Source organism: Myotis yumanensis, unplaced genomic scaffold (assembly GCF_028538775.1).
Source record: "Myotis yumanensis isolate MYYU_CA2020_CCGP unplaced genomic scaffold, mMyoYum1.0.hap1 SCAF_16, whole genome shotgun sequence".
Lineage (NCBI taxonomy): Eukaryota > Metazoa > Chordata > Mammalia > Chiroptera > Vespertilionidae > Myotis > Myotis yumanensis.
The window spans coordinates 14,729,518-14,756,084 of record NW_027223767.1 but is presented as its reverse complement, the minus strand read 5'-3'; the positions used below and the strand labels follow the sequence as shown (position 1 = coordinate 14,756,084).

General features: G+C 47.5%; 2 protein-coding genes across 2 annotated transcripts; both read left to right on the top strand.

Moving 5' to 3' along the window:
• Positions 1-262: 262 nt before the first annotated feature.
• On the top strand, positions 263-20,759 carry DHX33 (DEAH-box helicase 33). The gene is made up of 12 exons (XM_070393608.1): positions 263-692; positions 3,494-3,654; positions 4,714-4,941; positions 5,137-5,307; positions 6,184-6,369; positions 7,106-7,217; positions 8,513-8,672; positions 8,839-8,927; positions 11,298-11,425; positions 11,816-12,019; positions 13,947-14,033; positions 16,811-20,759. The coding sequence occupies exons 1-12, from the start codon at positions 416-418 to the stop codon at positions 17,117-17,119; spliced, it is 2,112 nt and encodes a 703-aa protein (XP_070249709.1). The 5' UTR covers positions 263-415; the 3' UTR covers positions 17,120-20,759.
• A 1,052-nt stretch (positions 20,760-21,811) lies between these two features.
• On the top strand, positions 21,812-26,555 carry C1QBP (complement C1q binding protein). The gene is made up of 6 exons (XM_070393023.1): positions 21,812-22,099; positions 23,065-23,215; positions 24,332-24,422; positions 25,736-25,831; positions 25,913-26,035; positions 26,169-26,555. Exons 1-6 carry the CDS (start codon positions 21,874-21,876, stop codon positions 26,316-26,318), a joined length of 837 nt encoding a protein of 278 aa, XP_070249124.1. The 5' UTR covers positions 21,812-21,873; the 3' UTR covers positions 26,319-26,555.
• The last annotated feature ends 12 nt before the right edge of the window (positions 26,556-26,567 follow it).

Genomic DNA, 26,567 nt, shown 5'->3' with positions numbered 1-26,567 from the left:
AATTAAGCACTTTCCTTGAAAAGCGAGTACTATTGTGAAAGGAGAAGGGGAAACGCGTGTTTACTAGAATTAGTATTACCAACACAATAAAACTGGAAGACCGCTTTATTAGCCAAGGAAGGTGAAGATCCCAAGGAACCGTACACCCCTTCTTTCGCCGTGGCCGCTCCGGAACCTTTTCTTGTTGTACCGCGGATGCTGCTCTCCTCGCCCTCAGGAAGTTGAAAGCCTTCCCAAGCTCCCAGTGCATGCTGGGAGTTGTAGTTCTTTCCCTAAAGGCGAGAAGAGGCCGTGTCTCCCTTGGTCGCCGGGAGTGGCTAGCACGTGGCTGGGAGGGGCGGCGCGTGCTGGCACCCGGCTCCCGGGAGCTGCGAGCTGCCCGCCCTGGCTCCCCCAGTCTCTGCGCCCCCCCGACATGCCCGAGGAGGCGGGCTTCCCGCCGCCTAAGAGATTCCGGCAGGGCTTTGGGCCTCCGAACCACGACGGGAGGCGAGTGGTGATGCGGCTGAGTGCGGGCGGCGGCGGCGGTGGAGGAGGAGGAGGCGGCCGGCGGCGGCAGCCGCCCCTGGCCCAGCCCTCGGCCAGTCCCTACCCCGAGGCCGTGGAGCGGCAGCGCCGGAGTCTGCCCATCTTCCAGGCGCGGGGGCAGCTGTTGGCTCAGCTCCGAAACCTGGACAGCGCCATCCTCATCGGTGAGTGGCCGCGCCAAGTCCTTCCTGGTTCTCTGTTCCTGGCACTGCGAGCAGAGTCTTTCTTAGGTGCCTCTCATCCTCTTTGGTTTGTTTCTACCACAAACCTAACCGGCTTTTCGGTGCCAGGCCGGGAGAGGGGCCTCGGAGGAGTCTGACAGCCCTGCTCTGGGGGTGCTCACAGCCCGGTGGGGTGACCGAGTTGTTATGCAAAGACCCTTCCGAGTGAACGGGCGCAGGGGCTTGCCGGGGAGTCTGAGGGCGCATCGGAGCCAGTCTGGCAGGAGGCGGCGGAGGAGGCGGTCCCCGAGGGGGGCATCCTCCCAGGGGGAGAGCTTCGTGAGAGGCGCGTGGAGGCAAGAAACAGCCCGGTCGGCCTGACGCGAAGCAGCAGTTTTCGGTGCTTGAACTAAAAGGCGGAGCTATGACTTGGGGACCGATTGCAAGGGGCCTTGATCCCCAACGTTTAAGTCAGAGGAGCTTCTGAATGACCGAGAGGATGAGCCTCCAAACCGTGGGAGGAGACCCCAAAGAGCCAATATACATAGCTAAAGGGACACAGCGATAAGAAGCGGGAAGCCCTGGCCGGTGTGCTCGGTGGTTACAGCATCGGCCGCGGACTGAAGGGTCGCGGCTTGGATTCTGGTCAAGGGCGTGTACCTCGGATGCAGGCTGGATCCCCACCCCTGGTGGTGGCGCGTGCGGGAGGCAGCCAATCCATGTGTCTCTCTCACATAGATGTTTCTGTCTCTGACTTTTCCCTCCCTTCCACTCTCTCTAAAAATCAATGGGGGGGGGGGGAATATATAGATAGATATAGATGTAGATGATATAGATATAGATAGATATCGGATGAGGATTAATAAAGAGGAGGGGCATGAACAGATGCAGCAATGAGGTCCAATAATAAGTAGACCCCAAAAATGTCCACTGGGTTTGTATTGATTGTGGACCCACTGTGCGCTATTTCAGACAAGTTGTGGGGTAGGAGCTGATTTGTCATTGCACTGAGGAGTTAGTAGGAGGTGAGGGAATGAAGGCAGTGGGAGCTGGCCTCTCTTTTGAGAAGAAAAGGGGGCTGAGAGGAACTTGCAAGTCTGAATTAATAGGTTGAGAAGAAGAACTCAGAAGAGGGGGAAGCTGAAGATGGAAAGCCGGCACTAACAGCTGAGCGCAGGGGTCATGGGGAAGGGGGGCATTTGACGACAGGGGCTAGAAGCAGAATTGGCCTTCAATACAATGAAAGATGTCCAAGAGGCTTCGGGCTGGAGAAAGGAGCTGAGCATGGGTGTGACTGCAGAAAGCTTCCAGGGGGAGGTAGAGGGAGGTCACCTTGGAGGTTTCTTTTTCTGTGAAATAGGCACAGGAGCTCTGCTGAGAATGGGAGTTTCACGGCCTCCAGTGGGCCCTTAGGAAGGATCAGCACAGAGGACAGGAAGCAAAAACAAGGACAGGATGGATGGTCGTGCTGGCGCCCAGGTGCATTTGGCCCCACTGCAAACTCAGGGCTCTGTCTGCACAGTTGGGTTATTTTGCTTTATCAGCGCTCAGCTGGTGCAGGAACAGAAGAGATGGACAGGGAGACAGGAATCCAGGGTTAGGTTTTGCCTGATGGATTCAGCAGGATTGCAGAATAATCAAATTCTTAGTCCATGCTCTTGGCTAGATCAGGAAGGATGGGCAGTCAGAGGGGAGAAAATGGGATAATAATGGGACTATAGGAATGTGAGGGTTAGAGAGGGGAAAGATGCACCGGTGGACTGAGTTGTTTGTCCTAAGTAGGTACCATGAGGGAGAAAGTGACATTAAAGGCTTACCCTGTGCAGGATGCTCAAGTACATGCGAGAGACAGACAGACCTTCTCTGCCCTCCTGAAGCTGCTGGGGTTGGAGGAGATGGAAACATTTAAACTTGCAGACAGTGCGGGTTGGTCTGCTGAAAGAGATGAACAAGGCACTACGGAGCATAGCAGAGGCTGCCAGTGCGGCTCCAGGGGAGCGAGGTTAGGTCTAGCTCATCCTGTGGCGTGTGCCAGGCAGGCATAATGAGAGCAGGCAGTTCATGATAGTGCGGACAGAGGCAGCCCTAGTGAACGGTGAGGAGTCTGTCACAGCTGCAGTATATGGGTGGATGTCTCTACCTGTCAGAATATATACATTTCACTTTTTCTTTTGAGAAGTACATTTTTATATTATAGTTGTATTTCATTTTGTGTTTCACTATACTTATTGTTGAACATTTATATTCCAGTTTTTTGCTTTCATGAACAAAGTTGAGTAAAACATCTTTGAAGCCATATTTTTATGTACATCTTTAATTTTTCCTTAGCATCAGTTCCTGTAAGTGGAGTTTTGGGTCAAAGGGTATGAACATCTGAAAGATTTTTCTGATATAATTTGGCTTTCTGAGAAGCAATTCCAGTTAACACTCCACCAGCAGTATTTGTGAGTACCCAGTTTCCTGTGGCTTTATCAGAACTTAGAGTATTTTTTTAAAAAAATATTTGTATTGATTTCAGAGAGGAAGGGAGAGGGAGAGAGAGAGATAGGAACATCAGTGATGTGAGAGAATCATTGGTCAGCTGCCTCCTGCACACCCCACACTGAGGATGGAGCCTGCAACCCGGCATGTGCCCTGATCAGGAATTGAACCGGGACCTCCTGGTTCATAGGTCGATGCTCAACTGCAGAGCCACACTGGGCAGAACTTAGAGTATTTTCTTTTATCTTTTTCTTCTGACTTTGATACATTTGTTGGTGAAATTTGTTTCAATTTGCATTTAAATGAGACTTTTTTCTTTCCAGGGGAAACTGGCTCTGGGAAGACCACTCAGCTCCCTCAGTACCTCTATGAAGGGGGCGTTGGCCGCCAGGGCATCATTGCTGTGACCCAGCCTCGGCGAGTGGCGGCCATCTCTCTCGCTACTAGAGTCTCAGATGAGAAGAGAACTGAACTCGGGAAGCTGGTACCTAATTTGCTTCTTTACAAAAATTTCTCCCTCCCCTGCCTTTTATTTTTCTGAACAAGACTTCTTTTTTAAAAAATTTAATTATTTTTATTGATTTCAGAGAGAGAGAGAATCATTGATCGACTGCCTCCTGCATGCCCACAGTGGGGATCAAGCCTGCAATTGAACCGTGACCTCATGGCTCATAGGTCAATGCTCAGCCACTGAGCCACGCCGGCTGGGCTGAATAAGACTATACAGAGCGCCCTGACTGGTTTGGCTCAGTGGATAGAGCGTCGGCCTGCAGACTGAAGGGTCCCAGGTTCGATTCCGGTCAAGGGCATGTACCTGGGTTGTGGGCACATCCTCAGTAGGAGGTGTGCAGGAGGCAGCTGATCGATGTTTCTCTCTCATCGATGTTTCTAACTCTCTATCTCTCTCCCTTCCTCTTTGTAAAAAATCAATAAAATATATTAAAAAAAAAAAAAAAAAAAAAGACTATACAGAGCAAGCTTCTTTATTGCCACAATTGTCTAGGTCTTTCTCAGAGTTCTTTACCAGTTCCTAAGAGACCAGAAGGTCTGACAGGCTATCAAACCCATTTGCTTTGCTTTCAAAATTTGTTGGCAAGTTGGATAAATTAATTGTTTTCCTTGAGCATTTTTAAGGTGTCAATAGCCTCTAATCTCTTACCTCTATGTCTCTTTAGAAAAATTTTAAGCATTTTTCTAGCATATGTGTGCATATGGAGAATGAGTCCCAGAACTGTGTATAAGTTAGATTTATTTATGTGTGTGTGTTTATGTATTTCACTTAAAAACATCTTGGATGTCTTTTCATATCAGTACATAGCTTCTCTTGAAACTATTAAGTAGCTGGGGGTAGGAGGCTAGTTTTAAATCGTGGTCATGCTAATTATAATTGCAGTTAAAGGTACATGCCCACTGTCCATGTCATCCACTGATTACCTGGTGGATGACAAGGACAGTGGGCATGTACCTTTAACTGCAATTATAATTCCAGTTACCTAGTGAGTGTTGAGGATGCATTTGGTGAAGGAATGATTTCTCTGCACAGGTTGGCTATACAGTGCGCTTCGATGATGTCACCTCAGAAGACACCAGGATCAAGTTCCTGACAGATGGCATGCTTCTGCGGGAAGCAATTTCAGACTCCCTGCTGCGGAAGTACAGCTGTGTCATTTTGGATGAAGCCCACGAGCGGACTATCCACACGGACGTGCTCTTTGGCGTGGTGAAAGCTGCACAGAAGAGGCGGAAGGAGCTGGGGAAGCTGCCTCTCAAAGTAAGTGCAGCGCGCTCACGGAAGGAGGCCCGCGTTTCTTCCTCCGTGTTCGCCTTTGCCCGTCTGCTTCAGAACCGTGGACCGAGTTCACCTAGTGGGTGTGACAGGTTCCTCATCTGCTTTTAGAGCTTGGGAGGGACACAGAAAGGCTGTCGCCATGTTTGTTTCCATCTTCCTCTTCCATCTCGTACCCAGGTGATTGTGATGTCAGCTACGATGGATGTGGACCTGTTCTCTCAGTATTTCAATGGAGCTCCTGTCCTCTACCTGGAGGGTCGGCAGCATCCAATCCAGATTTTTTACACCAAACAGCCTCAGCAGGATTACTTGCACGCCGCCCTTGTCTCAGTCTTCCAGATTCACCAGGTATGGGAAGGGGGGCCGAGTCCTGAAAAGGTCTGTTTCCCTCACAGCTGATAGAGTACTCAGCCTTGGATGCTGAATGAAACACTTGTCACTGTTCCCTTTAGCAGGCACCCAGCCTAGAAGGTCCTCTGCCCAGCCCCGTCATGTACTCCCGTCCCCCATCTCTTCTATCTTTCAAAAATGGGTAGACACTTCTAATCTTTTCTCCCATAGCATTTGTCTTTCTGGGCTTATACCTTTACTGTCATCTTGATAGTATTTGGAGAAGAAGGTCAGTTTGCCTTGTTTACCTTCCAAAAGCCACCCTGAGCTGAGGCTTTTTCATGAATGGCAGCTGCAGGTGCATTCAGGTACGTGGTGGCTTTGATGAGTCCTCCCAATCGAAGCCATGATGAAGTTTTGACTGTTTTAGATTTCATCCTGTCTGTCCCTCCGAACATTTGTCCTGTTAACACTGGGCTAGCCCGGCCAGTGTGACTCAGTGGTTGAGTGTAGATCTATGAACCAGGATGTTGTGGTTTGATTCCTGGTCAGGGCACATGCCTTACTCCCAGTAGGGGGCATGCAGGAGGCAGCCAGTCAGTGATTCTCTCTGATCATTGATGTTTCTCTCTCTCTCTGAAATCAATAAAAATATATTTCAAAAAACAGTGGGCAAAAAAATACATGTATACCCACATAAATATGTATTTACATGCTTATACACATATACTCACATGTTATTAAACATGTTTTCAGTTATCAAGTACTTTCCAAGTACACCTGAACACACTTCAAAGATCAGGTGATTAAGTGTCTGTTAACTGGCTGTTCTTCCCTTTACAGGGTGAAGTGCTTCTGTGAAAGCCTAATGGTCCCACTTTCACTTTTGTACAGGAAGCCCCTTCCTCGCAGGACATCCTGGTGTTCCTCACGGGCCAGGAGGAAATCGAAGCCATGAGCAAGACCTGCCGAGACATTGCAAAGCACCTCCCGGACGGCTGCCCCTCCATGCTGGTCCTGCCTCTGTACGCCTCCCTGCCCTATGCCCAGCAGCTCCGCGTCTTCCAGGCGGCGCCGAAGGTGAGTGCACCGCCGCCTCTGTCCAGCCCCATCCCTGGGGACGCACGCGGATCCTCCCGTGGGGCCTGTAGGTATGCCTGTCACCAGACTCCAGATAAGGTATACGGGACGGGATGCTCAGGCACCAGATACAGTAGCTGAAAAGCTGCAGGAATATAACATGTAGCTGCAGCTGCAGCTCTCTCAAGGTAAGAACAGGGAAACGGGTGTCAGGGGACGAGGGAGAGGGCAAAGGCAAAAGCTGAAGGGTAAATGAGTGAGTCTTCCAGGGTCCAACATAAGCCGCGTTGGTCCATAATAGCATTTATTGGGCGCCCTGCTGTGCCAGGCACTGTGCTGACGTGCTACACACACTGCCTCTCATCCTCTCGGGAACTGGCAAGGTGGGTTATGATCCATTTAATGAGCACTGAGGCCCAGAGGAGGGAAGTAACTGCTTCAGGGACACACAGTAGGTAACTGGCAGCGCCAGGGTTCCAACCCACATCCACCTGCTTCTGAGTCTTGTGCCTGTGCCGCTACATCTCATCGCCTCAAAGTAAGCTTTTAAGACTGGAACGTCCCCTCTCTCCCACCCAGTTTAGTGGCCCACCATCAATATTAATAACTGTCATTAGTAACAGAGTCACCTTTTCTTGATCGTGAGTGAATTATGGAAATTAATGGTGAGGACTGTTTTGAAACTTCAGAATCATATATGTGTCATACAGCTTTTTGGTTTTCTTCCTCCTTTTAGGGCTATCGCAAAGTGATCATTTCAACCAACATCGCTGAAACCTCCATAACCATTAAAGGAATAAAATATGTAGTTGACACGGGCATGGTTAAAGCAAAGAAGTATAACCCTGGTGAGAACTTGTAGCTGATGACTGTCTCTTCTGTGTGTAGTGAGCACCCTCTGAGTTTCCTGTAGTCCCCGTTTCCCCCAATGAGCATTTCATGCTTGTAACTAACTGAGATTGGGGTGGCAGGCACCAAAAGTGAGACAGTGCAGGGGCGGGTCCAGAAAGGGGACCCGAGGCAGGTCTGTGAGACGAGAAGGCAGGGTAGAAAGAGAAGGCGAGGCTTAACAAACTTGGGAACAGAGGTGTCTGAGACCCTGTCAGAAGGTGGGTGAGAGGATGGCACAAGGGCCAGAGATAGCCTGACACCACATCAAAGGCTCTCATCTTTGAGCTTGGCGGGGTCCAGTTCCAGGTTTCCCAGAATTCCCTGAGCTGGGTGCAGCACTAGCTGTTCCTGAATTTTCAGTGGGAAGCTTCCTTCAGTCATTTTCCTTCGTGTCTGTTGTATACCTTGCTTTATTCTACAGAGGATTTGAGGCAGCTGAAATGATCGATTGCAGATTTTTAATTGACATTCACTAAGTGCTGCCTTTCACTGTGTATCTCTTAGCGATAACATGCGACAGGGCTTGGTTCTCAGTGCCCGGCACAGAGTGCACCTTGATGAAGAAAATCTCTCATTTACTCCTGCAGTAACATACATGGTCTGTTATTGCGGAGGTGGGAGGGAGGATACAGTATACAGGGCCTGGAGGCATTTCATTTCTGAGCCATTGATTGACAGGGTGACAACTATCCTCGTTTGCCAGTGACTGTCCTGGTTTTGTCACTGAAAGTCCCAAGTCCCAGGCCAAATGGGGTGGTTGTTACCATGTGAGCTAAGCCAGACCTCTGAAATTTACTCTGCTGTCCCCCTGCTATAAGCATGAAGTTTTTTTGATGTTTTATTTTTTTTAACATATTTTTATTGGTTTCAGAGAGGAAGGGAGAGGGAGAGAGATAGAAACATCAAAGATGAGAAAGAATCATAGATCAGCTGCCTCCTCCATGCCCCACACTGGGGATCGAGCCCACAACCCAGGCATGTGCCCTGACTGGGAATCAAACCATGACCTCCTGGTTCACAGGTCAGCCATTGATATTGTAATAACAGATTTCACAGTGTCCAGTACCAGGCCTCATTTCACTGCAGAACAGTCTGGTTTTGTGCTTTCTGATTTAGCCTTGAGTTTTTCTGACTCGGTAATGCAGAAAGGATCACTGGTGCTCTGAGGAATGCTCCTTTTGTCCGCACTGTAGAAGCAGTCTGTTTATGTGAAGGATGGGCAGAGCACTGATGTGGGCCATTCTCCCTCCAGACAGTGGCCTGGAGGTGTTAGCTGTGCAGCGGGTGTCCAAGACGCAGGCGTGGCAACGCACCGGACGCGCTGGCAGAGAGGACAGCGGCGTCTGTTACCGGCTCTACACAGAGGATGAATTTGAGAAGTTTGAGAAGATGACCGTGCCAGAGATCCAAAGGTGGGCCCGAGGTGCCCCGCACCCCGGCCACTGCCCCACACCTCCCTCCCTGCTGGCTCGGGTCTCCCCAGGGCTGCAGTCCTCACTGACACGCCTCGGGGGTGGTGCTGACTCGCCGGCTGGAGGATCAGGGGGGTGAACAGCGCACGTCTCTCACTCTGCACAGGTGTAACCTGGCGAGCGTGATGCTGCAGCTCCTAGCCATGAAAGTCCCCAACGTGCTCACCTTCGACTTCATGTCCAAACCGTCTCCAGGTGAGTGGGATCTTCAGTGGAGTGGAAGGTTGCAAGTAGACAAACAACAGCAAATGGACTCTCAAAAAAGCATTTTGGAGGTCTCCTTTGGTTTAGTCTGGTGGAGAACATGAACTGTCAGAGAACCATGAAGGATAGATGCGGTGCCATCAGCACCATCCCAGCACAGAGAGTGGCTTCGAATTGTACTTCTGGCAGCGAAAGGACTGAAAATACCACGTTTCTGTGCTTTTGACTGGCATTTGGTCAGTTCTGGTCCTTCATTGACCTCTCCGTGGAGAAAGAAGTAATTGGGGTTTTCCTAACGATGGCAGCTTTTAGCACTTGACATCTCTTCAAGACATGGTTTTCTTTTCCTTTTTTCCTCTTTTTATTAATGAAAAAATATAATTTTTTTAAAAAAATATTTTTTTATTGATTTCAAAGAGGAAAGGAGAGAGAGATAGAAACAACAGTGATGAGAGAAAAGCATCGATCAGCTGCCTCCTGCACACCTCTCCCCCCTGACTGGGGATCGAACCTGCAGCTCAGGCATGTGCCCTGATTGGGAATTGAACCATGACCTCCTGGTTCATAGGTCAGTGCTCAACCACTGAGCCACACTGCCTGGGCTGTTTTTGTGTGTGTGTGTGTGTTTTTAAGTAAAAATTGATAGGTATACAAGGGTCCCACCCCTGATCTTCAGGTTCTTAGTGTCCTGTTCCTAGAGCAATCCCCTGACCATTTTCTAATTGTCTCCTAAAGAAATTCTGTGCATATGCAAGTGTATATGGTCTCTTTTAAAACACAAATAGCAGTGCACATTGTTCACTTTCTATACTTACTTCTCCCCCCCCCATTTTATTGAGATATAATTGATATACTTCACTGTATAAGTTTAAGGCGAACAGCTAATAATTTGCCTCACATAGATTATGAAATGACTACCTCTTATAAGTTTAGTTAGCATCTATCATCTCATATAAATACAATAAAAAGAGAAAGCAAAAAAAGAAACACATTGTATTTTTCATTGCTAAATTTCTACACACAAAGGAAGACGTGTAAGGTAGGAGGAGTAAAACCAACACCTGTTCACCCCTCACCAGCGCCTTGAAGCCCCCTGCACCTCCTGGCCGCACTCACTTCCCTCCCACTCCCTCGGGGAGCCACCTCCCACCTTTTGTCCCAGGCCCTTGCTTTTCTGCAGTGTGTTATTCTGTGGGTGTGTGTCCCTAAGCAATGTGTTGTTTCTGTTTGCATGTTTCTGTGTCAGTTCCTCAGTAACCTTCCCTTTTCATTCATTCTGTTTTGTAAGATTTGTGTTAATGCATTTTCACTGCCAAATGCTATTGCATTATATGAAGAAAGCAAAATGCACTAGCCATTCTCCCGTTGACTGAGATATCTGTGCATTTCTTTGGCACTTAATGTATTTTACAGGTCGTTTCCTCTCCGTGTGTATATACTTATTACATCTTAGGAGAGCGTTTTATTCTTTAGTAGGTAATGCATTTACATGGCTCGAAATTAAAGACTATAAACGAGTGAGCAGTGAATAGTGGCCTTCTCAGCAGGGCCCTGGTATTGATGTTGTGGAGTGTGCGCTTCTAGAGACTCTGGTCCCTGTACATTGTGTGAGCACGTCTGTGGGGGAATTCTTGTTTGTTTGTTTGTTTATTTATTTGATATTTTTTCTTTGTGGGAGAAATTCTTAAGTATATCATTGCTGGCTTTAAAATTTACATACATATTGCCAAATAGCAGACCATTCTTTTTTTCTTTTTTTTGGTAAGAGAACATTTATTGGGTAGATTACAGAGGTAGAAGAAGTAATTTCTACAAGAAATGGGCTCAGGAAACAAGTTGTAGAGGTGAGGGAAGGGCCCTTGGAGCTTGGGAGTGAGGGAGCTAGTGATGGCCTTCCTGGGCAGGGAGGGGAAGGGAAAGGCACGCGTGCTCCCGGGAGAGAGAGTCTGCAGACCATTCTTTAAAAAGGGAATTGAGCCCTGGCCGGTTTGGCTAAGTGGATAGAGCATCGGCCTGTGCACTGAAGGGTCCCAGGTTCGATTCCAGTCAAGGGTGCATGCCTCCATTGCAGGCTTGATCCCCGGCCGTGTGCAGGAGGCAACAATGGCTGTGTCTCTCACGTTGATGTTTCTCTCCTTCTTTGTCTAAAAAGCAATGGGAAAATATCCTTGGGTGAGGATTAACAAAAAAATGAAATGAAATAAAAGGGAATTGAACTGAAGAAGTGGTGTCATTAACAGCTTTGAAAGTGAGTTCTGAGGACAGTGGTGGTTGATCAGTTGGGAAGTTATCAGAAGCACTGAACTAGTTGCGTCTTCTTTTTTGGATTTTTGGCTCCTTTTTTCTGTCTCTGTTTTTCAGATCACGTTCAGGCGGCCATCGCCCAGCTGGACCTGTTGGGTGCTCTGGAGCACAAGGATGAGCAGCTCACCCTGACTCCACTCGGAAGGAAGATGGCAGCATTTCCCTTAGAGCCCAAATTTGCCAAAGTAAATGATGCCCTCTCTTCAGTCCCCTTTCTGTACATTACAGGTTAGCCATCCCAAAGAGACTTCTAAACCCAGTGCTTCCAGATTAGCCCTCACTTTTCTCCTAAATAATTGTCCACTCCCACTTGTATCTAACACTGATTTACGTTCTCTGTGGGCTTAGAACTCATTTTAAATCATGAGCCCTACCCACAAGGAATTTGGAATCCTTCAGGAAAGACAATCAGTTGTTCTACAAACAAGTCAAGTAACATTAACACACAGTCATGGTTTTAGAAACGCCTGCCCTTTAACGCCTTAGAAGGGGAACTACAAAAGCAATGTACAGGAATACTGCATTCAGAGCCAGGAAGAATTTTGGTTAACGCAGTTTTCAATTTTGACTTGCAGACCATCCTCCTGTCCCCCAAATTCCACTGTACAGAGGAGATACTGACCATCGTCTCCCTGCTGTCCGTGGACAGCGTCCTCTACAACCCGCCCTCCCGGCGGGATGAAGTGCAGGGTGTCCGGAAGAAGTTCATCTCCAGCGAGGGCGATCACGTCACCCTGCTCAATATCTACCGGACCTTCAAAAACTTGGGTGGGAATAAGGTGCGCTTCGTCTCGTTCCTCTTCTCCAGTGATACCTCTTTGCGGGAATGTCGACCTTCCTTTCTTGGCTGAAGCATCTAAAGAGCCACAAAAAGAACGTCAGCTATCATTTCAGCAAGATCTTCTACAGGGACAATACCAGGGAAGAAATGCGATTTCTGCCTTTTGCTCCACTTGTGTTTAACTCATTTAATGTGGACAAATTAGTTCAGTAGTTAGTGACCAGTTTCTTAGCTACAAAATGGGTTTTCCCCACCTGCCCCTGACTTTCTTCATAGTAGTTTTTGCTTGTATGATATTTCAGTTCTTCAGACCAAGGGAAAACGGGTATATTATTTCATTTATCAGTATAATCAGTAATTGTGCCATGGTGTGCGTGCTTTAACTTGCTCTGCATTTTAATGCAGTCAGTTCTTTAAAAAAAAACCAGCACCCACTTTTAGCAGTTGTGAACATTTTGCTCTAATTGTCTCAGTTTGTTTTTAAGGACATAAAACGCTATAGATTTTATGCAGCGAAGGCATGCGCTGCTCCTATCCCTGGCCCTTCCTCCCTGTGTAACCTCTGTCCTGAGGGTGGCGTGTGGCAGCATACCTTACCTCATATCTGAACATTAGATGCTACAGATGTTTGCAGCTTGTTCCCATGTGCAGCACTGCTGTGCCCATCTGTGCAAGAGGAGGGTTTCTCTGGGTCCACACTCAAGCGGACCTGCTGGTCTTGGCAGCTGCATCCAGCTTTCCCGGGCGAGCACGTGGCTCCCCAAAGCTGTCAGCCCCTCTGCACTCCCCCTAGTAATGTATGAGCTTCCGTTCCCACCATCCTCTCCAATGCTTAGTTGAAATGACTTTAATTTTTGCCAAGTTGATGGATTAGAAATAGTATCTCAGCTGTCTCAATTACTTTGCCTTGATTCCTCAAGAGACTGAGAATCCTTATATAAGTTTATTGGTTACAAGTCATTTCTATTAAAACTGAGTTGTCTGTTCATAGCCTTAGTCTGTTTTCTACTGGACTTTTGGTCTTTTTCTTACTGATTTATAGGAGGTTCTTTTTTAAAAAATGTTTTTATTTAGTGATTTTTAGAGAGAAACATCGGTTTGTTGTTCCACTCATTTATGCATTCATTGGTTAATTCTTATATGGTATGTGCCTTGACCAGGGATCAAACCCACAACCTCGGAACAATGCTCTAACCAACTGAACTACCTGGCCAGGGCCTGTATTTTTTGTTTATTTGTTTGTTTTTAAAAACATCCATGTGAGAAAGACACATCGATTGGTTGCCTCCTACATGTGCACCAACCAGGGCCAGTGATTGAACTTGCAATCAAGGTACATGCCCTTGACTGGGAATTGAACCCAAGACCTTTCCTTCCCTGGGCCAATGCTCTAACCAGTGAGCAACTGGCCAGAGCTGTTGGTTTGTTTATTTTTAATATGTTTTTGTTTATTTTAGAGAGGAAGGGAGAGGAAGAGAGAGAGAAAATGATGAAAGAGAATCATCAATTGGCTGCCTCCTGCACACCCCACACTGGGGATTGAGCCCACAACCCGGGCATGTGCCCTTGACTGGAATTGAACCTGGAACCCTTCAGTCGCAGGCTGATGCTCTATCCACTGAGCCAAACCAGCCAGGGCTGTTTTTGTTTTGTAATGTGTTCTGGAGATACTTACCTTTATTGGCTGTAGTAATGCAAACATCTCAGTCTGTAGCATTTTTCATAGTGACTTGACATAAAAAAAATTTTTTGTTTTACTTTTGTTTAAATACTTTTTCTTATGGTTTACGCTTTTTAATATAAAGATATTTTTCTGTATTTTTGGCAACTAAAGTTTTCCCTCTAAATTCAACTATGTTCTAAAAATCATTGTATTTTCATTATAGAAATGAGAGGATTGAGATATCTCTTTTTCTCCTGTTCAGGAATGGTGCAAAGAGAATTTTGTCAACAGCAAGAATATGATGCTAGTAGCTGAAGTCAGAGCCCAGCTGAGGGATATCTGCGTAAAGGTATTCTTTCTTCCTACTTGTACTGTGGGGGACTAAGCTATTACTTTTTTCTAGGTAAAAAAATTTTAATTGTTTATAGCTAGTGATTACAAAAGAAAATCTTATTGTATGAAAATTTTTAAGTAAGAAAGAAAGTGAAAATTATCCACAATTCCATCTCACCATCTTGGTCTGTTTCCTCATAGTCCTGTTAAATGTTTTTTGCATACTTAGTTACATTGTATGTATAATTTATATTCAACTTCTGTAAACTGTAAAAGTATTTTCCAATGTTATTAGAATCCATCATAAGATTATTTTAGTAGGAATATATTTATTCTTTTCAGATTACATAAGTAGTGCATAATTTTTACAAGTTTATACAATGCAGAAAATAGTGATATAAAATGCAGAAAGTTTCAAAGTCTCCCATAACTCTGCCTCTCTAAAGATAAACCTCCGTTAACAATCCTTTATCCTTCTAGAATTTTTTCCGGTGTGTGTACATATACACATGGATACATATGTATATAACATTTTCTTCAGAACATTAATATGATACACACTTTGTTTTACAGCTTGCTTTTTTCCATTTGGTAGACGTTTGAACACTTAGTGCGTCTGGGCTGTCTTTCAGAGTCTTTATATGTCCATCTTACTCTTTTTAGTGACCTCATAGGTTTCCATTGTGTCTACTACATTTTACTTAACCAAGCCCAAGGGTGATTGTTTAGGTTATATCAGAATGACCATCCTCTGACATATGTGTTTGTGCGCATAGAGTGAATGGTGAATTCATGGATAGTGACATTAGTTAGGTCTTGATAGTTATTGCCAAATTGTCTACCAGAAAGTTTTCTGTTAGCTTATATTCCTCTTAGAGTACATAATGTTTTAAAGTCCTGTGTATATTAATGATTGTATGACACTGCATTTTACTCGGAGGTGGGAGTAGTTTTGTAAGTATCTCCTGTTGTTGAGCACAGGAAGCGCCGATGTGCTGTCGTAGACATCTCCGCTGACGGTCTTTGTGTGCCAGGCCTCTCCGGACAGCCCCAGTGCAGACTGTCTGCACGTCCCTAGGAGGCTTGTGGCCTGTGCCCAGCCTGTGTGCTGCCAGCGGCCTGTTAACATTTAATGCTATTTCTTCTCATGGTAGCCTGTTGTGTTCTGAATTTTACACATTTTCCCAAACCCCTCTTGCACTTGAACAGTTTGCCTGCCAAACCATCTCAGCCTCGTGAGTTTTCTGTTTATTCATGACAATAGGGGTGGTGCTTCTCTGTTCTGATGGAAGCTTTAGTGACTGACCACGCCCTCTTTATATGCCAGACACTGGCCAAGGTCCCGGAGGTGTACAGCTGCACTGACACTAAGTTTCTCGAGGAACAATCTGGAGGGGCAATCTGACTTACATATACACATATGTCTCCTGTGGGGAGCTGATGATAATTATAATTATAGAAATTGTTTATGAAGTACTTATTAAGGCACCATTCTAAGCACTTTTCATGTGATGCCTTATTTGAAATCCCCACTTCACCCGCTGTAAGGTTGATTCTGTTATATTCCCATTTCACCAATGAGGAAACTAGAGCCCAAGGAAGTTAAGTCATGTGCCCCAAGTCACAGGGCCAGTGAGTGTGCAGCTGGCAGCCGGAAGGAGAGACCAGTTAGCAGTGGGACTCTGGGCTTCCTGGAGGCGGTGATCCTGAGCTCCCTCCTGACAGATGAGGAGATAGTGTCTTCCTCAGGCCAGGATCAGCTGATTGCAAAGAACAAGACATCTTGCGCCACCTTAAAGCGGAAAAGAGGGGATAAAGAGGTACCTTTGGGATCTGGACAGGAAACAGTCCAACCCCAGTCCATACAGGGACTGGCATGAGGAACCAGAAAAGGCCACCGGGAGCAAGGGCAGCTTTCTGAGTCTGCTTGCCTCTTGTTTTGGGTGCTCTCTGCCTGCCTCCTTCCCCCTTTTCACCTTCCGCCTCAGCACAAGTGACTGCTTTCCCTGGCCTCCCCTTCAAAACCCTAACGGATTGCTCAGACTCCAAATGCCCGGAAGAGAGAACCTGGCCAGTGTGGTCAGGCAGTGCAAGCCACTGGCTGGTTCCGCTGTGGCCTGGGGTGTAAGGGGACGTGGCCCATCGGCAAGGGTGGGGAGCAGGAGACTGACGACCGCCACTGCCGCTGGGGAGCGGAGGGGTGCTCTGTCTCCCCGTGGTGCACGTGGGAAAGCCCCTCGTGGAACAGGCCCAGGAGGGAGGAGGCCATTGAGGATCGCAGATGCTCAGGACAGCTCGCTCATTCACAGCCTCACAGTTGGAAGCCTGCATTGCTTTGCCAGGAGCAGTAGAGAGAGTGAAGATTTTCAGGGGTGAAGAATGAGGAAGATGGCTGGCGGCAATGCATGCGATGGATGGATAGAGGGAGGAGACGAGGTGGTCAGTCGAGGGAAAGGCCTCTCCTTCCTGCCACGTCCTGGCCGGTGTTTCCATGGGGACAGGTGCTGGCTCACCAGGCCTGTCTGCTTGGCCCCTTACGTGACCGTCTCCCTCCTGGTCCTTACTCGCCAGGCTGCGCTTTTCCTATTTTCAGTTCACCCTCCTTCAGCTGCACCTCCTCCGCCCCGGGCTGGTCTCTAAGGTGTTTGAGGAAACACCTCCAAATGGCAACTTCCACGCCGTTAGGCCTGCAGTGTGGGCTGCGTTTTGGGTGCGGGTGTTCCGAATGCGATGCCGTGCCGAGCAGCGTGTATGTTTGGGGTCTTCTCCAATTTTCGCTTCCTCCTGACACAGATGTCCATGCCTATCCTGTCGTCCCGGGGAGACATGGAGACGGTCCGCCGCTGCCTGGCTCACAGCCTTTTCATGAGCACCGCTGAGCTCCAGCCAGACGGGACCTACGCCACCACAGACACGCACCAGCCGGTGGCCATCCACCCCTCGTCCGTCCTCTTCCACTGCAAGCCCGCCTGCGTGGTGTACACCGAGCTGCTGCACACCAACAAGTGCTACATGCGCGACCTCTGCGTGGTGGACGCCGAGTGGCTGTACGAGGCCGCCCCCGACTACTTCCGCAGGAAGCTGAGGACCAGCAGGAACTGAGCCACGGCCTGGGAGCTGGGGCCACAGCCGTCCTCCCAGCCGACTTCCCGCTCGGCGCCTAAGAGGCAGCGGGTTTTAACCTACCAGAACGTGCCCGACTTCCTGGAGCTTACAAGTGTCTTCTTTAAACTCCTTAGGCTGAATGAATCATGTAGATGGGTAGATGCTATTTATACCTTTGAAACATCAAAATTGTGCTTTAGGTCCTTGCTGGGTGACTTTGGGTGACATAGTTAACTTCGGAGCCTCAGTCTCTTATATGCCAAAGGGAGCAATAATCCTTATAGGGTTGGGGTCATGAGGTTTAGAGAAAATGAAAGATGAGCATACAATGAATTGTTGGCTTCATCTTCCTGCTTTTTACATAATGTGAATTGAGTACCACAAGATCCCCAGTTCTCGAGACTAAGGGGGACTTTCTAGAAGGGACTGTGGGAGGGCACAGAGCTATTGTCTTGGATCTATTTTAATGTCTGTCTGTACAGAGTATTTTTTTAATCCTCACCCAAGGATATATTTTCCACTGGTCTTCAGAGAGAGTGGGAGGGGGGGGAGACAGAGAGAGAGAAACATCGATGTGAGAGAAACACATTGATTGGTTCCCTCCCGCACACACCCCAACCAGGTCAGGGATCAAGCCTGCAACTGAAGCCTGCACCCTTGACCAGAATCGAACCCGAGACCCTTCAGTCTTTGGGTCAGTACACTAACCACTGAGAAACCCAGCCAGAGCTGTACAGAGTTTTTTGGGGTTTTTTAATATGTTTTTATTTATTTCAGAGAGGAACAGAGAGGGAGAGTGAGATAGAAACATCAATGATGAGAGCAAATCATTGATGAGCTGCCTCCTGCATGCCCCACACTGGGGGGTCGAACCTACAACCCAAGCATGTGCCCTGACTGGGAATCAGACCATGACCTCTAGGTTCATAGGTCAACGCTCAACCACTGGGCCATCTGGCGGGGCCAGAGTTTTCCAATAGAAAACATAAGAGGGAGGTGCTGGCCGCTCTGCTGAGCCTCTTCCTCAGGTGTGGGCGCTTGCTGCCTCCACGCAGAGGAGAGAAGGAGGCCTGCGGGTTGCTGAGCTGAGCATCTTCGTCCTTGTGTTTCTGTGGCGGACATCCTCACCTGTCCTTCCAGGAGATGTGGACGTCTCCTGAGTGAAGGTTGATTTGTATCTTCTGAATCATGTCAGGTATAACTGGAAAACGCCCGGAGAGTGATGGCCCCAGCATACCAGCTGCTGTTTCTCTGTAACGGCACGCTTAAATATGTGAGCAGAAGGAACGACTCCAGGCTACATTTCAGCAACTTCTCTTCTGGCAGGGCCACTGGTCAGAGAGCTGTTGTGGTGGAGGGAGAGACGAATGGTCCATGAGAACTAGGCAGCATTGGCTCATCCCATTCACAACATCTGGCGGTTATATTCTAGCATCTTATTTATTTTACCTTTTTCCCTCCTTTGGGACTTGGGGACAACCTGGGTTTGTTACTTCCTTACAAAGTGGCCATCACTCTCTAACCCTTAGTGTCTACATTTCTCAGAGGGAATTGGTGGTTCTCCGCCGTCTCTTCCTTTTCTCTTTTTTTGAGAATAAAAGTTCTTCTTAGCTATTTAATTACCAAAAGTGACTGGATGTCTTGTCCCAGAAGCAGCCAAGATTTACCCCTTTTAATGTGCTTAATTGGTCTGAACACCTGTGCAGTATTTTGGTCATTATTTACAGTGAACCATGCAGTTTCGGTGCAAGGGCCCAAACTGAGAGACCCTGCAGGGGCAGCGGACGGTCTCTTCACTCTGGATCCAGTGGACTCCTCGAGACCAGCCTGCTGGAGCTCCCCGTGCCCATCCCATCTATCCATGTCTGCTCGGGCTTCCAGCACTCGCTGGGGCCCTGAGAAGTCTAGCTTTTATCTAATGCTCGGGCACTTGAGACTTAATTGTTAGAAATACAGTGGGGCCTTGACTTACCAACTAACGAGTTTTTTGAGATACCAGCTGTCTCTCGGCCGATTTTTTGCATTGAGTTGATAGAGTAATTTGAGTTAACGAGCTCCTTAACAAGCTCGGTCTTGGAATGAATTAAACTCGTAAGTCAAGGCCCCACTGTATTTACGTTTAGACCAAATGGGATTCGGCAGATCCGATATACCCTATCTCAGTGATTTCCAACCTTTTCCTTCTCGTGGCACACGTGAACTAATTACTAAAATTCTGCGGCACATCAAAAAATATATTTTTTGCCAGCCTGACCCAAAAATTAGATATACTTTCGATTCATTCCCACTGGACAGCTATTGTTGTGTTGGCTGTTGTCTTTTTTTGTTTGCTTGTTTTATAATCTAAGGGAAAAGAGGTCAGCGCCCCTGACTAAATAGTCAGGTATTGCATGCTTTAAAAAGTCTTGCAGCACACCGGTTGGAAATCGCTGCCCTATCTCATTGAATACTTAAGACTTTTAGCAGGCTCTTCCTCAGATTGACTTGTTTTTACTGTTGCTGACCTTCCGGAAAGTTTGTCAGATTTTTAAAGTGTATTTTTCTTATTTATTAAATAGAAGTCTAGGATGTTTAGCCCGACTTGGTAAAAGAAAATGTATTTTTAATAAAAAAAATCATGTTGGTAAAAAATTTCAAGTGGGGTGATTTATCATGTCCCTCCACAAATTCTCTCTCAGAATAATTGTGTACAACTTAAGTACCTAAAGAGTTTCTGGAAAATGTATACTGTTATTCTTTTCTGAGCAGGAATAAGGGATAGATAGCTTCTAAGTAGCTTTAATGTTTCTGTACAGAAATACTTTGATCACTGTAACATTCTGGTAGACTTTTAATACAGTAGTTTTTTATTGGGCTTTTTAAAAAGTTAATTTTTAACATAGCTGCTCAGGGATTACATCAGATTGGAAAACCCATTCTGACTCCACATGTTCCTACAAAGAAGTAAATGGTTATTTATATTGAGAGCTGCAGGGGATAGTACATTTTAAACTTAAACTTTCTTAAGAAAGTTAAATGTTTCACAGTGATGTTGCAATGTGATCTTGAGCTACTCTTTTTCAATTGGTAAAATCTCTTTTCCTATCTGCAACCCATGTCTGGGTGAATCACCAGCTCCCATGAGCAGCTTCATGTAAATACATGCACTCCAAGCAGATCGCATGCCTGCTGCTGGTGTTGATCTACTTGCAGTAATCATGGCATGTGGAACCTCCACTACAGGGGAAAGAACTGGTCCTTGTTAAAAACCCTTACTTAATGTTGCAGCTCTGCTGGTTGTAAAGAGATGCCAGAATGGAGATAAGTTTTTGCTCTGTGAGTAAAACTTTCTATTTAAATCCATTTAATCCAGCATCAAGAACTGCTTGGAACTGTGGCCAGGCACCTAAGGTACCATTCCGTGAGCATATATTGGAACACTGCACCTGTCTGGGGAAGCAAGGATTATGTTTTACTTGATCAGAACATAATTTGCAGAGGGAAAACAGAAAAATCAAGTTGGTTCAGGATTATGGTGTATTTAGAGAATCTGGTTTCATTCAAATAGACATAGCTCTACCGAAATGTCAGTTCTTGTATTTAATGCTCAAATTTGCACATGACTATCAAATTCATTAAAAATGAATCTTGTACATGATATGTGTGGCTTTCTTTGGTCTCTTTTTTCCTTATTACAGAATGCTATTTAGAATATATTAAGTATTAATCTTTTCCACGAATTGGGAATGACTTACTTTCTTGGTACCTTATACATATATATCCTGTGTGTCCTGATAAACTAGGAACATCAGTTCTTAACCTAAATCTGATGTAAGCCATAGCTTCATGCCCCTAGAAAAATAATGTCCTATCAGAACCTGGGGGCAAGCTTGGAGGGACTGGTGAGGGAGGGTTGCAGGAATTAACTGGGGATCCTGCTCTTCAGGAGCAGCGGGCTGGTAGGCTGAGGGGAGGCAAACCAGCAGTGCCAGGACGTTTCTCCAGAGAGAAGAATGGAGTGTAGGGGTGGAAGGGGCAAAGGGGTGCACAAGCATAATTTCCTATCTGTTTCATGGGAGAGAGGAGGAGGTTTCAGGAAGGCATCTTACGGGAGATGACCTCGAAGGCTGGTCTTTAGGTTGCTGTGAATGGCAAGAGTACATTCCACAGATTCCACATAGTAACAGAAAGCCTGGTGTGCTTTTATTGTTATCCTCACCCGAGGATATTTTTTTCCATCGATTTTTATTTTAAAAATATATTTCTATCGACTTCAAAGAGGAAGGGAGAGAGAGAGGAACATCAATGATGAGAGAATCATTGATTGGCTGCCTCCTGCATGCACCCCAACTGGGGCTGGGGATGTAACCTGCAACCCAGGTACCTGTACCCTTGACCAGGAATCGAACCCGTGACCCACTGACCAACACCTGGTGTCCTTTGAGAACACTAGATGGCAATTTGGAGTATAAGCAGCCACTGGAGAGAAGTGATGCTGGCAAATTAAACAAAGCCTTGTACACCAGACTCAGGCCAGCCTGAGCTAAAAAGTTCAGTTAGCAGACTTAACCCGGGGAAGCTGCGCCGCCGGAGGATCCCAGCAGAGGGCGCGCTCCCGTCCACGGTGATTTGACCTGCAACGCTACCATTCGGAAGCGCTTTCCCGGGCGGCGCGGGGCGGGACTTCCGGCGGTGAGCTCGTGGGGCTCTTGGGCTCAGGTCGTCCTCATCCTCACGTGTCTTCCTCTGCAGCTGCCGCGGTCGCCTTCGCGATGCTTCCTTTGCTGCGATGCGTGCCCCGAGCGTTGGGCTCCGCCGCCGCGGGTCTCCGCGCCGCCGCGCCCTCCGCGCCGCTCCGGCCGCTGCTGCAGCTCGCGCCCCGGCCCTGCATCCGACCCTTCGGGCTCCTCAGCGTGCGCGCGGGGTCGGAGCGGCGGCCCAGCCTCCTGCGGCCTCGCGGGCCCTGCGCCTGCGGCTGCGGCGGGCTGCACACCGAAGGTGAGCTCGCGCACGTGGGCCGGGCGTGAGGGCAGATTCCGGATGGGCGGGGGCCGGGCAGGTGAATGGGCACCGCGAGCCGCCCGGCGAGGTCCGGAGCGTGTTCCCAGTTATTGGCAAGCAGAGGATGAAACCCACGTGTGATCTGGTCCCATTTCCCTTTCCCGTCCTTAACGCGTTCCATTTGGGGTTGGGGCGTCCAGTTAAACCCTGGAGTCAGGCTTTATCCTTAGCCTCTCACAAACGGAACTTTGGGGAGGCCCAAGGTCGCGGTAGAAAGTGGCGGGTTAGCCTGGCCCATGTGGCTCCGTTGGTTGCAGGGTCTACAAAGCGATGTTCGATTCCCGGTCAGGGCACATACCAGGTTGCGGTTGGAGTCCCTGTCGGGGTGTGTAAGGGACTCTACCCATTGATGTTTCTCTCTAAAATCAATGAAAGCATGTCTTCCGGTGAGGATTAAAAAAGAAAGTGGCCTGGTTATTATCTTTGGCAAGAGGAAGAAGGTAATTGAGAACTCGTTTGCTCTGTGTGAATGTGATAATGTGTTCATTGTTGCAAATCACTTTTTCAGAATCAAGCTCAGCTTCCTACTGGTAGTATTGGGGCATCTATACCGATAAGGACACTTAGACTTAGTTGGTGTGAGTTGGACTAAGCCCCAGAGAAGGATTAACAGTCTTAGTCCAGATTTCTGGCTAGAGGAACCTGGGTCGCTTTGGACTGATGGGTTCTTTTTCTTAATTTTTAAATATGTTTTTATTGATCTCAGAGAGGAAGGGAGAGAGAATCATTGATCAGCTGCCTCCTGTAAGCCCCTCACTGGGGATCGAGCCTGCAACCTGGGCATGTGCCCTGACCTGGAATTGAACTGGAATTGAATCGTGAACTCCTGGTTTATAGGTTGACACTCAACCACACTGGCCGGGCGGGCTATTCTTTTTCTGTAACATGGATTTTCATTGTAGGGGACAAAGCTTTTGTTGAATTCCTGAGCGATGAAATTAAGGAAGAAAAGAAGATACAGAAGCATAAGACCCTCCCTAAGATGTCTGGAGGTTGGGATCTGGAAGTGAATGGGACAGAAGCCAAGTTGTCCCGGAATGTTGCTGGAGAGAAGTAAGTACTGAGAGCCTGGATTCCAGCGCCTAAATCCATGACCCTCAGAACCTTACCTGTCAAAGCAGGTACTTTGATACATGGTTTCCAAGTCATGGGTTCATCTGGGTAACTGCATAAGTTCCAGGTAGTTCATTCACTGCACACAGACTTCCTGTGGGCTGGTTACTTCGGGGTGTATTCTGTAAGGCACCTACACCTTTTTCCTAGAGTGAGTCATAGCCGCTTCGGGGCCATTGAACGTTGCATTTCTGTGCCCAGGAGCCCCACTTGGTCAGCACTGTTGCAGATGAGACAGATTTTGTGGCTGAACCGGAAACCATTGTTCCTGTGGGAGAGCGGCTTCCTGGCAAAGCAGCCAGTCAGCACCGCTCCAGAGGGCACCGTTGTGGAGTGCCCTGAGCAGATAGCGCTTGCTGGAGTAGCACAGCCCGCAGTGCTAGTTCCACATCTCACACACTTTTACTTTCCACTCAAACTTGGGAACGGGATTTGTCAAGTGAGGGTTCTTGCACCTTAAAGTTGTCATTAGGCGATGTTCCTGTCCTGCTTTGTAATTATAACTCCACAGGCATTCTGAAGACTGGGTCTGTATTGCTGTTGTGAGGCTTCGCCTTCCTGGGGCCCAGGCTGCTCTTGGTCCTTAGCTGATCCTACTCTCTAGTGCTCCTTCTTCCTTACCTTTGAGGGGCAGGTTTTCTGATGGAAAAAAGCTTTTAAAGGAGGCATCTAGTCCATCCCACCAGCTTCTTAGCTGCTCACTGCCACTGGAGGGTAAGATCACTGTGAGCAGTGTCCACTGGCTGTGGCCATGAGAGAACCAGTGGACGAATGTTGGCAGTGAGCCTTGGGATGCTGGCTTGGCTGAGATAAACTGGGGCCTATTAGTTGGACTTTCAGCATCTGGCACATAGTAGGCACTTTTTATACCTGCTGAATCCATTCCGGGACGGGATGGAGGCAGCAGGCTTTTTTGGAAGGTTGTAATCACAATGTAAAGCCGGCTGGGGTGGAGACATTGTTTGAACAAGCATTTTAAACTAGCAGGCCTCAATACTTACTTCACACTCAGTGAAAACTGTACCCTGTCTTTTGTGTTTTCTTTTAACTTTCTAGGATCACAGTCACTTTCAACATTAACAATAGCATCCCACCAACATTTGACGGGGAGGAGGAGTCCCAGGGCCAGAAGGTTGAAGAACAGGAGGTAAGCTTGTAACGCTGTCACCGGCCGAGGACAGCCATCCTTGGGACTTGACTGGTAGAGCAGCATTGGGGCCAGCTTTAGCACCAGGAGTGTGGCCCATTTCCTTTCCCAGGTGCTGCGTAAATTGCCATCTGCAGGCTTGGGCTTAAGAGCTCGGTCTTCGTTCTCCTGATAGAAAGGAATGGGAACTGTCTGGCCCTTCCATGAGGGGAAGGCCTCTGATATTGGAGATTATCATTTGGAGCGTTTCATGTGAGGAATGTTCTAACATGTCACAGGCTGGTAATAAACACCAGCCACTGAGCCAAGGGCGTAAAGCCGGGGGCATCGGAGATTTAACATCAGGTCTTCCTGCGGCTGCTGGCCTTTGTGGTTGGACCTTGGACCTGGATGGTACCCAGTCTTCAAACTTTCTAGGAAGCAGTGTGTCTGGGCTAGAAACCACTTGGTATGAGGGCCAGAGTCCCCAGACTCTGACGAAGCAGGTATCAGTGCTGTCTCAGGCCTAAACAGCCTCCTGGTGACATCACGCTGGCATCTCTGACATTGGATGCTCACCATCAAAGGGAGGGTTGCTGTGATTATTCAGACATTCGATGGCCAGTCAGGCAAATGCACTGGCCTTGGCCCTGGGCTGAAGGATGATCCTGAAACAGAATCCGTTGGAAAGAGATCTTGGGGCTTTATGCTACCTGTGCAGTTCAGGGATGGAAAACGGTCTAGGGAGATTAAGGAATGGTCTAGATCAGCCATGGGCAAACTACGGCCCGCGGGCTGGATCCTGCCCGTTTGAAATAAATAAAACTAAAAAAAAAAAAAAAACCGTACCCTTTTATTTAATGATGTTTACTTTGAATTTATATTAGTTCACACAAACACTCCATCCATGCTTTTGTTCCGGCCCTCGAGTCAAAAAGTTTGCCCACCCCTGGTCTAGATCTAAGTTAATTGGCACTTAGCTGGGGCTGGGATTCAAATTTCTTCATTCTAAACCTAGTCTGTTACTTAAACAAGTAGGTGCTAACAGAAGTGAAACACTGTACTAAATATAAGATGATCTGCCCTCAAAAACAGTCTTTAACTTTAGAAAGGATCAATAGGAAGAGTTCAACCCAGGTTCCTGAATGAGCTGGCACGTGGCTTTAATAGTCTGTTAAAGATTCTCGGCTCCTTATTAGGAACGCTATAGTAAAGACTTTGAAAATGGCTAATATCCTGGCAGAGGTGGCTTCTAGACCCCCTGCATCATCGAGACTTTGGTCCAGGCAGCCAGCCCCTGCCAACAAGGCACGCGCTTGTTCTTGTTTCCCCAGCCTGAACTGACATCCACTCCCAACTTCGTGGTTGAAGTTATAAAGGGCGGTGGCAAGAAGGCCCTCGTGCTGGACTGTCACTATCCAGAAGATGAGGTACGTCAGTCCCCTTTGTGCATGCGTCTGGCTTGTCCTGGAAAGCCCTTCAGTTTCCCCAACTACTGTCTGTCCCCTCAGGTTGGACAAGAAGAAGAGGGCGAGAGTGACATTTTCTCCATCAGGGAAGTGAGCTTTCAGTCCACTGGTGAATCTGAATGGAAGGACACAAATTACACACTCAACACAGATTCCCTGGACTGGGTGAGTGCTTGATAAGATGGGGTGCTCCTGGGCCTGATAAGGGAGGTCCCGGACCAAGGACAGACAAGCATTTTATCGAGTGTTACAGATGAAGTCATACTACTTTTCTGATGGTGAATGTTTCTCCTTGTAGGCCTTATATGACCACCTCATGGATTTCCTTGCGGACCGAGGGGTAGACAACACTTTTGCAGATGAGCTGGTGGAGCTCAGCACAGCCCTGGAGCACCAGGAGTACATTACTTTTCTGGAGGACCTCAAAGGTTTTGTGAAGAGCCAGTAGGACAGACAAGACACTGAATACCTGGAATTTATGGCAGGCTTTGCCAGTGAACAAAACCTACTCTGAAGCCAAACATGTACTTTAAAATGGTTTTCACCCTAATATCATGGAAAATAATTCAGATTTAAATTATTTGTTGCCCTCTTATTTACTATTCATTTGTTTCTTTACAAGTCTATTATTTCTAGATTTTTGTATAACATAATGATGGACAATAAAAAATTGATTTATCTCTAAGGTGATGTCTTT

Excerpts from the sequence above, each read along its gene's own strand:
- C1QBP (XM_070393023.1), top strand. The coding sequence starts at position 21,874 with ATGCTTCCTTTGCTGCGATGCGTGCCCCGAGCGTTGGGCTCCGCCGCC. Across the intron at positions 23,216-24,331 it reads CGGAATGTTGCTGGAGAGAA|GATCACAGTCACTTTCAACA; the intron begins GTAAGTACTGAG and ends TTAACTTTCTAG. Across the intron at positions 25,832-25,912 it reads GTCACTATCCAGAAGATGAG|GTTGGACAAGAAGAAGAGGG; the intron begins GTACGTCAGTCC and ends CTGTCCCCTCAG.
- DHX33 (XM_070393608.1), top strand. The coding sequence starts at position 416 with ATGCCCGAGGAGGCGGGCTTCCCGCCGCCTAAGAGATTCCGGCAGGGC. Across the intron at positions 3,655-4,713 it reads GAACTGAACTCGGGAAGCTG|GTTGGCTATACAGTGCGCTT; the intron begins GTACCTAATTTG and ends TTCTCTGCACAG. Across the intron at positions 7,218-8,512 it reads AGCAAAGAAGTATAACCCTG|ACAGTGGCCTGGAGGTGTTA; the intron begins GTGAGAACTTGT and ends TTCTCCCTCCAG.